This window comes from Magnolia sinica, chromosome 3 (genome assembly GCF_029962835.1).
Source record: "Magnolia sinica isolate HGM2019 chromosome 3, MsV1, whole genome shotgun sequence".
NCBI lineage: Eukaryota > Viridiplantae > Streptophyta > Magnoliopsida > Magnoliales > Magnoliaceae > Magnolia > Magnolia sinica.
This window is the reverse complement of record NC_080575.1, coordinates 1,957,760-1,971,373: the sequence shown is the minus strand read 5'-3', so window position 1 is coordinate 1,971,373 and position 13,614 is coordinate 1,957,760. Positions and strand designations below refer to the sequence as shown.

Genomic DNA, 13,614 nt, shown 5'->3' with positions numbered 1-13,614 from the left:
TCGAATGAAGGATCTCAGTGGATGCGTGATACCTAAGAAACAGAAAGATTGGCATACTTCTACCCTTTGATCATCCAACTATTTTCCTTTGATACCCAATCTTGGTGACTTTCAATGCCAGCTACCATCATCTGTGCATCCTGTCAGGCCAACAGTTTGGATCACAGAGCCATGAAACACACTAGATACAACAGACATAGCCATGAAACACACTAGATACAATAGACATAGCAATGACCTATACTATTAACAAGCCATGACATCCTGTCAGGACGATCCATGACTGCAGAACCAGCGATGTGGGTGGGACCCAGACTGTAGGGCTCACCTCAGATGTATGAATTGTATATTTACACCCCCCTGACTGTAGGGCTCACCTCGGATGTTGTATGAATTGTATATTTACACCACCCTGACTGTAGGGCTCACCTCAGATATATTTACACCGTTCATCTGTTTTGCCAGCTTATTTTAGGGCATGGTCCCAAAAATGAGGCAGATACAAAGCTCAGGAGGACCACACAGTAGGAAACAATGGTCATTGAATGCCCACCATTAAAACTTCCTAGGGTCCACCATAATGTTTATTGACCATCCAACCTGTTGATAAGATCACAAGACCTTGATGAAAAAAAAAAAAAAAAAAACATCAGATTGATCCAAAAGCTATTGTGGCTCATAAAAAGTTTTTAATGGTCAATAATCACTGTTTCCTGTTGTATGCTCCACCTAAAATTTGTAATCTGCTTCATTTTTGGTACCATGCCCTAAAATAGGCTGGAAAAACAGATGGATGGAGTGGATATGCAATGCATACATCGAGGTGGGCCCTACTGTCAGGGTCCCACCCAAACTGCTGGTTCCAGGGTCACAGCGAAGTTGCGCTCAGTCAGGACATATTATATCAAACCTCTTTATTTAAAATTTTAATCTACTTGGGAAAAACTAATAGCTAAAAAAGGCAGACAACAACCAAATCAGTAGAGATGCGGAGGCAACTTTTATAATTTCCTTCCTACCAAAAGAAAAGGTTAAGTGCCAATAAAAAGAAGAAAAAAAATTAAGAACAAAAGAAGAAGAATGACAGGAGCTACCCATCCCATCATTTTCCAGGGAAGAACATTTCCTAGTGCAAAAATTCAACAAGAGTCATAATAAAATGAACAAGAGAGATTTATCTCAAATGGACTCGGGAATCAGTACCCGACAGTAGTTACCTTATTGTGTCTTGCGCTTCTTTTGGGGTTCATCGATTGACGCAATTATGTTTTTCCAGCACCTGATTGCGATGACAGTTGGGATCACAATCCAAGCAAAATTAGCCCCCACATAGTAAGCCCAGTAATAGAAGGTGCTGGCTGCAAAGTTGTCGCCTTCCAAGTAGGATGTGATAAAGTAGACAGTGTCGCCGTAGAGCTGGCCCAGACAGATGGCGAGCTGAAGCACGTAACTGTATGACTTTCTTGTCGCTATGGCATACCTGCCAGGCAATAGAAAAACCATATTCATACAAAATAATTCAACCCTATAAACATTGAGAGAGGAATGGCGAGGGAGATTTGTTGTGCACATGTAGGAACTATGACATTAGATGTGGGCCTAATCAATTTTCAGGCCAGGGCATCATGTTCATGGGGGTGCCCACCTGACAGGTGGCCAGATCCCACGTATATGTGCTGCAGAGATGGCTTCAGTAGTGACCCCTCCAGTACCGAGCTCTCGGCACTAGTCGTTGGTGGAAAAGCTGTGGGCCCCACCATGATGTATGTGTCTTATCCATGTCATCCATCCAATTTGTCAGGTCATTTTAGAGTATGAGCCCAAAAATGATGTAGATCCAAATCTCAGGTGGACCACACCACAGGAAACAATGGTGATTGAACGCCCACCATTAAAAACTTCCTAGGGCCCACTGTACTGTTTATTTTCCATCCAACCTATTGATTAGGTCACACAGACCTGGATGAAGGGAAACACAAATAGCATCTCGATCCAAAACTTTTGTGGCCCCCAACTTCCAAGACGTTTTTTATGGTGGGTGTTCAATTACCACTGTTTCTTATGGTGTGGTCCACCTGATTTTTGCGCTCATGCCCTAAAATGATATGAAAAAATGGATGAAAAGCATGGATAAAACACATACATTGTGGTGGGGCCCACACCTTTTGCCAGCACTGACCAGTACCGAGCTCGGTACTGGAGGTAGTGGGTGTCACTATTGAATCCAAGTCTATGTGCTGCAGATTACCTCTTCAATATTTACTTGAATCACTTGCGTGTTATTCAAAGAACTGCAGAAGATTCAGCCAGCTGGATGCAACTCCATCTCAGGCCTCAAAACTTCATTTTACTAGGAGCAATTACAGGTTCCAGCTCGCCATCAGACGGTTTGCTGATGCGCAGGATTCCATACATGTGGAGACCAAAGTTCAATGATCCAAGCCACTGGTCAAATGGGCCCACCATGGATGGGCATGCACAAGAAACCTCTCAGATCGGAAGATACCAATCCTTCTTAACTGTCTACTTGTACGCCACCATATGTCCTCCCCTGATAAACGGTTTAGATCACCAAACCATGGGGCCCCACATGACATTGAATCCTTTGCATCAGAAAAGTCCATGCTTGTTGATGAGTAGCATCCCATATGTCCTCCCCTACTAGAATCACAAGCCAATGATGGATGCGAACTAGAACACGAGAGCCATTATCACCAATTTCCAATCATCTACATGAATCCTGTTCCTCCATTCCACTCTATCAAGGGCATATATGCATTTAGACCATGGTCATGGAGTCTTTTTTACTACCTCCTTCCATAGGTTCAAGCTGATCTTCAGTGCCTGAACTATTGAATCGGTTAGATCAACCAATGTCTTAGTCATTGTAGGATCCTCTTTTTTTGTGCTGTGGTTTTTTCTCCTCTTTTTTAATGGGATTTGGAGAGGTGGTGAGTAGGGATATGAAGGCTTGTTCACTTACTGAGGAATGACTGGAAAAACAATTTTCCTAAAGCTAATGCTGAGTGAATAGCTAGGACAAGGCTATGGTAGCGGAGGTCATGATGATGATGATGGCAACAATGATGGTTCTCTTTCCATTTAGTTCAAATGTATTGGAGAAATAATCTTAAATTCTATAGAAAAGTTTATTAAAATAACATATAATATTATCTTTTTAAAAAAAAAAGATATAATATGCATTGAGGATTGACATGAAAATGCATCCAATTTCTTGAGTGTGGTTACGCTGCATACCCATAATCCCAAAGAAGAGTAAACACCCATTATAAGATGATCCCATGACAGACTTGAGTTTTTTACTCTCCTGCTCATTCAATGAGCTGGTAGAGACAGTGCAGTGTGTGTGAGATCCAGGGTTCAACCCCCGGTAGTGTTACTGTTACCTGTCAAAAAAAAAGAAGAAAAAAGACGAGAGTTTTTGACATTCACTAATGAAAAAGGCTAACCCTGTAGGATAATCCCATCATATCCATCACAAGACCTGTTATAACAGATGGAACCTGTGTAGAAAACAACCAACAACCAGTAGCTCCTCTCCCCTCATAACCCACAGATACTAGCAACAAATGTAGGAATTTATAAGGGAGAAATGGTCCAATGCTCTTGGAGCACTGGAAGTAATAGTGCTCGAGTTGCATCCTCTAACTTAGACAGTTCTATAGACAGATCGAAACTGTCCGTAAGTCAGAAAACATTCCAAGGGCTACCATGCAAAAATACAACTGATCAGATGATCAAATCCATCATAAATTCAACCTTACTTTTCTTTTTTTTTGAAAGATTATGAATTCAACCTTTACTTTTTGTAGCCATCCTTTTTCCAACCCATGGATATGATGGTTAGGATTGCCTAACAGAAGTGATTCTTTAGGATCATAAGAAATCCATGATGCAAAATATCAAATAGATTGATTGAATTGTTGGTTAGACCTAATTTTGGAAAATGATCTTAACTGTACATATTAGTGGCCATTGATCAGATGGTTAAGATCATCAGGTTGGTGTGATATTTGCATGGTAGCCCATGAAATGTGTGTTGGAGCTAAAGGACAGTCTTGATGAATCAATTGGACTGTCAAAGTGTCCAAATGCAACTAAGAGCACTATAGCTTACAATACTAAGAGAGCACTGGAGCATCTCTCTTCGTAAAGGCTAATGTCTTGTTCCCTCTTGGTGACTGTCATTTTAAACATCACTGACATATAAGGAGAGCAAAATAAAACAAAAACTGAAGAAATAACCAAACAATTTTATGAAAACCTAGACTGTGCAAGATGGATTGTCCTCGACTCCACAGCAGATAACCATCCTATGGTAAAGATATCTTATTGGCCAGTGCTGTATCCCTTGAATACAAAGAAGCATGAATATGAAGGGTTCATGGTTGTGCAGTTGTTTTATGAACATGCAGTGGAACCATGACGGATTCAATTAGGCAAGTATAAGGCATTCTAAGATTGAACTTCCAAGAAATTGTGCAGTGGAGGTGAATGATTGGGTGGCTTTATGGCTGCCTTGCCCGAAAGCTGCCTGGCTTGCCCTGGGCCTGGCCTGACTTGAGCACCTGGGCCTGGGCATGGAACTGGCAAGTTTCTGGTTGCGATTGCAGTAGGGTCAGAGTCTCTCTATAGCGGGAGGCTCTTATCTGCATAATCAAATGGTTCTTCCAAAGTAGCAATTAGGATTGGACTTTACTGCTTATCCCAGGACAGTGAATGGAAGAGAGAAACCAATCTTTTCCCAAAAGGAAAAGCCACTCTTGACTGTAATAGAAACTAATGAGAAATACAAATTGGAAGACATCAATAATCAAATGAAACATTATCTAGAATAAAAGACAATAATAGATTTGGAAATAGAATATTAGGCATTCCTTGAAACTTCTAAATTAAGTGTACAAAAACATGGAACTATGCCAATTCTTAGGTTGCTCCTGCTTGATGAGCTATTTTAGTGAATTCTGTAGCACCATTCATCTAGGTATTTATCTTGAGCTTCTACAATTTTTTAACTCAATGGTAGGGCATGAAAGTTGGGCAGCCATGCTTTATGGGCCATAATCAAATTGAAGGGGAAATTTAACTATAGGACCAGATATGCTTTATGGGATAGAATGGTGGGTAGTAAAGGAAGAATGTGTTCATAGGATGAGTGTAGCTGAAATGAGGATGTTGTGATGGATTGATTGACAGGAAGAGAAATGATAGAATTAGATATGAATTCATTCGAGGAAACTTAGGAGCAGAACCAATAGGTAATAAGATGAAGGAAAGTAGACCTAGATGGTTTGGTCACGTGCAACAGAGATCTAGAACTGTGCCCTAGAGGGAGTGAGTCAGACCAAGTTCAAGGCTCTAAAAGGAAAAGGGGAAGGGCCAAAAGGATGTGGGCGGAGGTCGAAAGAAATGACCTAATGACCTATCGTCTAACGGAAGTTTTGGCCATGGATAGAGTGGAATGGCATAATAGGATTCAAATAGCCAACCCAAATTAGTTGGGATACAACTTCGATGATGATGAAGATGAATAGGTAATGCGGGGGCATTTTCACACCAGGCTCGAGTGGGGTGGCCTGTGGGATGCAGGGGCACACTCGAGGTGGGTGGCCCACAGAACCCATGGATTTAGGGCCCGTGTGAGGCGAGTGGCTCGTGTTAAGCGGAACCCATGGATTTGGGGCCCACGGGGGGGCCTAACTCATGGACTTGGGGCCTGGGCTATGAGATGAAGGGATTAATTCACCATGCTCTATCAGTTCGAGCTTTTAGATCAAGTGGTTAATTGTCCTGCATCAAATTGGTATCAGAGCGGGAGGTCTCGTGTTCGAGACTGTGAGGGTGATTAATGCGGAAGCATTTTCACACCAGGCTCGAGTGGGGTGGCCTATGGGATGCGAGGGCACACTTGGGGTGGGTGGCCCACAGAACCCATGGATTTGGGGCCCATGTGAGGCGAGTGGCTCGTGTTAGGCGGAACCCATGGATTTGGGGCCCACGAGGGGGCGGAACCCATGGATTTGGGGCTCACGAGGAGGGTTCGGCCGAGGACCTAACCCATGGACTTGAGGCCTAGGCTATGAGATAAAGGGATTAATTCACCATGCTCTATCAGTTCGAGGTTTTAGAGCAAGTGGTTAATTGTCCTACATCAATAGGGTGTGAAAGTAATGATTCTTTTAAATGCAGAATCACAGTCAAACAAATTGAACATGAATTAAACATAGTAATCATCTCACCAGTAACGCTTAAAGAATTATAATTGAAAGCTCATGAAACGTGAAAGGAACTATAATGACCTGACCTCTTAACATATTAAAATAGATTCAAAAAGAGAATTGCTCTTATGCAGCTCATATTATGGAAGTTACTATGCAATTCCACACCATACACATGGCAAATGTGCATGTGATCAGGACTGTTGAAAATGTGATCAACCAGCTGAATGGGCCATAGACCAAAAATAACAGTGATTGGACCACTCTTAACCATCTCTGGTGAGTTTTGCCTATTGAATGTGGACCATCAATATGTTTTGACTTAACCATCCCCTTTCAGGCCCGCCGAATAACAATCAGTCTTATTGCCTTGATCTTTGGAATATGACCCACCCACATAGCCACAAAATCAATGGCCATGACCACCAAACACAAGTTCAAAACGTATGCCAGAGATGTTCTGGCATAAGTCATGGAACAACGTGATGCAGATTGCACATCATGGTAACACCAAATCATTAAACAACTAGAGAAAAATGGCTAGGAGAACTTATGAAAGATCGTCACGAAATGCTTGTGAAACTGCAACTTACACAGCTAGAAGGCTAGCCGGACCTTCTATCACAGCAGTGATCCCTTCGACTGTGACAACCGCTGAATCTCTAGCTGCATACCTCGAGTCTCCTTTGCTGTATTCTTTCCCTGCCAGTTTATTCATTCCATGGATTATCCACTTAGAAAGTCACTAATGTATGAAAGCTCGCCTCTGATTCCTAACTAAAATTTCATAGCCATGCAATAATGCTAAATGTGAAATTAAGAACTTACAAACTTCGGCAAGGTAAAATGGAGATTTCTCCTTGTAGAAATTTGGAGAGAAAGCAAAATAACCCTCAAGGATAATGTGAGTCAGTCCCGTAAACGCCCACCAGCACATGAGCACTCTATCAGTCTTGGATATCTTGGGAAAACATCCTAGCATAAGCAAAGAAAGTTCAACAAATCATAGAAATAACTGGAAAACCTGCAGTACCATTATCCGTTAGCTAATCGAAAGTCTAAATAAGAGAAACAGATGGTTACAACTTACGGCATTCAGCTAGAATACAACAAGGAAAAAAAACATGCTGAAACCATATTTTATATTTTCACCAAATGTATCGAAAGGTGAAAATAAAATTAAACTTTCAGAAAGATACAATGCATCAGGAAGGATTATATGAACCGCAACCCAAGGATATGCATAGTAATCTCAGGTTTTCAGTTTCTACATATACATACAGCGCTTCCCTGATCCAGTGCATTGATTCATTGGTGGTCCATGCCCCAAAGTCTACCATATCAGAAGACACTAGCCAAAGTTTGTCCTTCTCTCAGTTGAACGTGAACCATTGCTGTATTTCTTTTCTTAACCGCCAGTTTAGGCCACTGATCAAAGGTTTGCAATTGTCCCATCAAAGAGATTTTTGGCTCACTGCTGATCCTCGTTGGTCATGGTGGATTAACAGGCAGATCACCAAAACATGGTCACACTGGTAGAGACCGAGGACCTGAAGATATTATATATCCTCAGGTTGGATCATATAATGCCTCTATGCCATGGAGGCATTAAGACAAAGGCAAAGGAATGATGGGTGATGGGCAAACCACAACATTTTTGGTTTGACTGAAATACAAAAGCTAGTAAAAGATAGAAGAGAAAATCAATAAAACAATGGAACTCATCGTCCTGATACCAGAGTTCTTGTTTCCGCATCCTCTCTGTCGTAATTTTAAACATAGTATATTAGATTAAGGAGCATGATTCTACATATCTTCCTAAATTGAGTTGACTTAGCCGAGTCATCTTGGTTTTGTCATCCTCTCTCTGTTGTAATTTTAACCTAAGTAGATTAGATTAAGGAGAGAATGGTTCTAAATGTCACCCGAAATTGAGTTGATTCAGCCAAGTTGTACAGGTCAGTCAAGGCAGGCAATATCAATCATTGTTAAAATTATCTCCGATATTATCGAAATATCTCTGATATTATCGTTATCTCTAGCTTGGCAATACCGATAACACTGGTAGCGATACTGATAACACCGGTAAAATCAGAAATTTCAGACATTAGCAACGTATCGCTACATATCACCAACGTGTCGATATCGTTATCACAATGTGCACGATATCAAGAATATAATATTTCATTTTCTTTCCAGTTGATGATTTCTTGGCAAAATATTATGACTTGTTGATATTCTGCAATATCAATGGATGTTTGGATGGAAGGATAGATGGATGATTGGATGGTTAGATGGGATAAATGGGATGGTTAGACTTTCTTACGACGACACATGATTTTAAGCCCCCATTAAATGGAAACTTATTGTGTATACATTCTTTTTGCATATTCTTAATTTCTAAATATGCAAGTGTGTGTATTTTAGTATCTCTTGAAGTTTCACTGAAAATTCAATCATTTTCCCATGTTTTTCCGCATTTTCAGTTATCAGTGATATTATTGGCAACATCAATATTTTTTCTGTATCCCCGGCCAGCAAAACTTGTAGCGATATCGATACTTTGAACACTGATATCAATTAGGGGTTGTTTGGATGTAGGCAAAATATTACTTATTTAAACTCTTTGCATAGGTAAACCGTTTCATTTTGTCATGTTTGGGTACAAATAAGTATTTACCAGGAATCGGTCTCCTGTGTTTGGGTACTAGTCGATGTTGGGGGACCAAGAGTTTATTTCTTTTTTCTCAAAACTAAGTGGACTCGGCAGTGTCATCTCAGTTTCCACATCCTCTTTCTCGTAGTTTTAGCTATCGTAGATTAGATTAAGGAAAGCAGGATTCTAAATATCATAAGAAACTGTGTTGACTTGTCCGACTCATCTCGTTTTTGTGGGCAACAAAACAAGTCACCAGAATAAAACATACCAAATGAGCCAAGTCATCTTGGTTTTGGTGCGTGATGAAACGAGTCACCAGATTGAAACGGACCAACATGTTTCAACCTCTGCGCAAGTAACACTCCGAAATTGCTACAGTGCTACGTAAGACCATGATGAGGAGTCATTACCTAGAGCCTAGAGCAAACTTGAATGATGCGTACGCCACCATTTCTGCTTTCAGTAACAAAACAGTACTAGGTTGTACAGTCGCCCAGCAAACTAAGGAGAGTTGTCTTCTTTCTTTTTTTTTCTTTTTTTTTCTTCCTTTTTTTTTTCTTTTTTTTTTTTTAAAGATAAATTAGGAGAGTCGTCTCTATCTGTCAGGGAGGAAATAGCAATTAGGGGTTGTTTGGATGTAGTTAAAATCTCACCTATTTAAACTCTTTACACAGGTAGATTGTTTCATTTTGTCATGTTTGGGTACTACTGAAGTTTTAACCAGGTAATCAATTTCTTCTCTTTGGGTAGTGGTAGCTGTTAGTGAGGAGGTTTCAAAAAAAAGAGAGCCATTGGAGCATTGATTTTAGACTCAGCGACCTGGATCGACTTGTTCAGTCTCGAGGTGAGTCTTGACTTGCCCGGGTCTGGGAGTGTACTACCTAAATTGGGGGTGACTCAAGGTGTGTCTCGACTCACTCGAGTTGGGTGGTGTATAAGCACAACTCACCTGAGTTGGAGGTGACTCAGGGCACAACTCATGGTATCAAACCGGATCAGGTAGTATTGAATTCAAGTCAACTCAGACTAGTCATATCGGACTCATCCAAGACTTAAAACCTTGCGTTGGAGGAAAAGTTACTCAGACTCCAAAGCGGAATTGGTTGCTTGCTTTTATTGTGTATAACGTGTTAAACCCCTTTCACCACATCCAAACACTCGTGTAAACTGTTTACATAAAGGGCATGTTTGTTTAATGCAGTATGGTAATAGACCATTATTATGATGGCATACTACATGTAGTTGCGTGAACTTTGGCGGTGAGTTTACTAAATGGACAGGGTGTTTGAATTTGTTGGTAATTTCCCAAGCATGGCTCATTAGGCAGTAAGGACTTGAAATTCCTGTGAAAGCCTACTTAAGGAACTTCTTGCAATGGGAAGCTAGATGGCGCCAACTGTGATGTTTGTGAGGAATCCACCCCATCCATCCGTTTTGCCAGATCATGTTAGGACATTAACCCAAAACTGAGGCAAATCCTAAACTCAAGTGGGCTGCACGACAGGAAACAGTGAGGATTGAACGTCTACCGTTGAAACATTTGTGGGACAACAAGAGTTTGAACATCCACCATTGAAACATTCGTGGGACCACAAGAGTTTTGGATCAAGCCAATATTTTTGTGTTTTCATTTCATACCGGTAGGAATGACCTTATGAACAGTATGGATGGCATATAAACATCACGGTGGACCCTAGGGAGGTTTCAACAGAGGGCATTTCTCTACCCACTTTTTCCTGTTGTGTGGCCCACTTGAGCTTTGGATCTGCCTCAATTTTTGGCCCATGTCCTAACATTTTGGATGGGGTGAACTTCTCACAAACCCCTCACAAATATCACGGTGAGCCCCGCCTTGCTTCCTATCTCAGGCAGTTCCTGTTTTAAGCTTTCAGACCTCATAAATAGCCTGTAAAAGGTGGGATTTCAGTGGAGATTTTCCTCCGTCCAAATGCAAGGCATACTCCATCATTAAGTAGCTCCCAGTATTTTCCAGGAGCTTAAACCTAAACAAACACAGACAAAGCGAGATTTTACACACATCCAAATGACCCCTCACTATTCAATTGTGTGAATTTGATAAAAAGTATAGATTTTCCTTTCTGCATGACCAGAATCAAATCCAAAATCGCAATCAGCTGCTCCTATCACTTAGAAGAGGAATGTTTGGGTCCCAAGCTTCAGCAAGTGTATAATTTGCAATTCCACAGAGGCACAGGATCCTGTATGAGTGGGGTCCATGGTGTGACGATCAAGACAGTTGACCTGCTACATCTCTCCATTGATACAGATCAAAGATCCCAACTTTCAATAAGAGGCCTATGATAGGCAGTTAGAGGGGGAAAAATGCATAGATGGTCCGCACGCCAAAGATCGAAGATTTAGGATCACCCGATCTGGAGACATTTAAGGTCCTTCCTGACTGATGGTGCCCATCAAATCAACGGTTGGTATCACCAAAGCACGTACCCCACTTGCAACAGATTCAAATCATCCCATCATTCCATTCACATTCCAATCTCCGCGTCTGCACGGGAAAAGCACCCACATTCTACAATTTACTCTATTCGAAGAGATAAACATCGTCATTTACACCCAACCAGTTTAATAGACACCCCCTTACTTTCTACTTTTGGCAAAATGTTAGTCCTCTTCGCACTACTTAATTACCAAAACTAGAAAATTAAAGGGGTGTATCTGTAAAAGAATTGGAAGTAAATTTCGATTCCCGAATAATCCCGTGGGCCCTAATTGATACAAGAAACTGTATAGGAATGTAATAAAAAGAAAAGAAAGGGGTAAAACCGGAACGAAAAAAGGGGGGGAAGAGAAGGAGAAGGAGAAATGAACCTGATACGATCCAAATGAGAGAGACGACGAGGACCGAAACGACTCCGTAGACGGCCAGGATCTGGGATTGAGAGAGGAGACAGGGAACGTAGTCGGGAAGATCGAGATCTTTTGGAATGTAAGGGTGGTTCAATGCCATCACTTCAGCTCCTGACAATTTTACCCTTGCGATCCTTTCCTTATTACTGAGAATCGCAGAAAACAGAAGAAGATGAGGGAAAGAGAGAGAAAGGAGAAGAAAAGAGGGGTTTCGAAAAAGGAGAGAGAAAGGTTTAAAATTGAGATAGCGGATTAGGTGTTAGTCGGATAACACTTAGTGGGCGTTATCCTTACCGTTTGGGGCCAACCTTGATGGATTTTTGGTATATCCACACTGTCCATCCGTCTTTTCATCTTATTTTAAAACATTATCTGAAATCTTAAGTAGATAAAAATTTCTGGGGTACCACACGACTGGAAAAGGTTTTGAATGAACATTAAAAACTTTCTGTAGGCTAAAAAAGTTTTGACTCATGCTCAAATTTGTACTGTACCTTCATCCAGGTCTGATTAGTTGACCTTATCAACGGTTTGGATGGAAAATAAACATTACGGGTACGCCGTATTCATGGGCCTTAGAAAGTTTTTAACGGTGGGTACTCAATCACCACTGTTTCCATCCTAATCCACGGACACGGATTGCATGCCGATGCTACTGACAGCATGAGTAGCGAAGTGGTTCCATGGTGTATGCGTTCCATCCACGCCATTCAGTCATTCATCCATACTATTTTATGTCGAGAGCTCAAAACTTTGCATTTCCCGATGTCATATGGACAACGCCATGGAAAGAAGTGGTTGTTGATGTCAAAACCTAGTGCTCGGAGCGAACCTCGTCCTGCACATAACAGTAAACAAATGAGACCTGGTTAAGTAAGGGACTCCCCTATGCCAAAATCAAGCTAAGAAAATTGGGTCTATGGTGAGTTGACTAGAGTGTGGGTGTGAGATCTTGCATATATTTTTCTATAAAAATGATCCGTATTTTGACTTGAGGGTCACCTTAAACGTGTTTGATAATTTCGACACAGTCATCGTTATTGTGCGAGAACTACACGCATGTAGTCGTCAGCCATTATCTAGAGATCATGTGCTAGGTATTACTTCAACCGTGCATTATGAGATTGCTCATTAATACTGTCGCTGTCCAAGCTTCCGTCCGAGCTGACCTTATGGTTCAGATTATACCTAAAGGTCAGAACTCGTGAACAAGTCAAATACTTGAACAGAATATAGAGTATTAGCTTGGAGGTAAGACAAGACTATAGGGCATGTAATAACCAAGCTGGCACGAGAACTCCACTTGAAAATGAGTCGGCTCGAACACATCACTATAGCTATGAGGTTCTCTCCCCACGACGTGACTTCCGAGCCTATGTCATGGTTTTACTGGAACCCTCGAGTCAGATATTCACCTTACTTTAGATGCTTGTAAGCCCGAAGCTTTGCTCGTTTGTGACAAAGTTGATCTCCATGTACCTTGGTTTGGATTTACCCATAAATGTGGTGACTGAACACCAACCATTAAAAACATACTAAATGTGATATAAGTGCTGAATTAAGCTGATATTTGTATTTTCTTTGCATGTGGGATGATAAATAACCATTACAGCGAGCCATTGGAAGTTTTTAACGAGGGGCATTCAATTGCCGCTGTTTTCTTATGACGTGGTCCCTTCAAAATTTTGATCTCCTTCATTTTTTAGCTCATGCTCTGTAATGATCTGAATATATAAATGGACAGCTCGGGTAAAAAAAACACATACACACACCGGGTTTTGAAGTTGCTGCGAGATTCTCGTTAGTCCCGAGATAGAGATACCTCTTTCT

The 13,614-nt window shown here is 41.1% G+C and overlaps 1 protein-coding gene across 1 annotated transcript; it reads right to left on the bottom strand.

The window, feature by feature from the left end:
• Window positions 1-990: 990 nt before the first annotated feature.
• LOC131241364 (probable 3-beta-hydroxysteroid-Delta(8),Delta(7)-isomerase) lies at window positions 991-12,037 on the bottom strand (the record flags this gene model as incomplete). Its single annotated transcript, XM_058240182.1, has 4 exons — window positions 991-1,480; window positions 6,833-6,941; window positions 7,068-7,214; window positions 11,746-12,037. Coding segments are annotated over 4 exons (810 nt in total), but the record flags the coding sequence as incomplete, so codon positions are not given.
• Window positions 12,038-13,614: the final 1,577 nt, after the last annotated feature.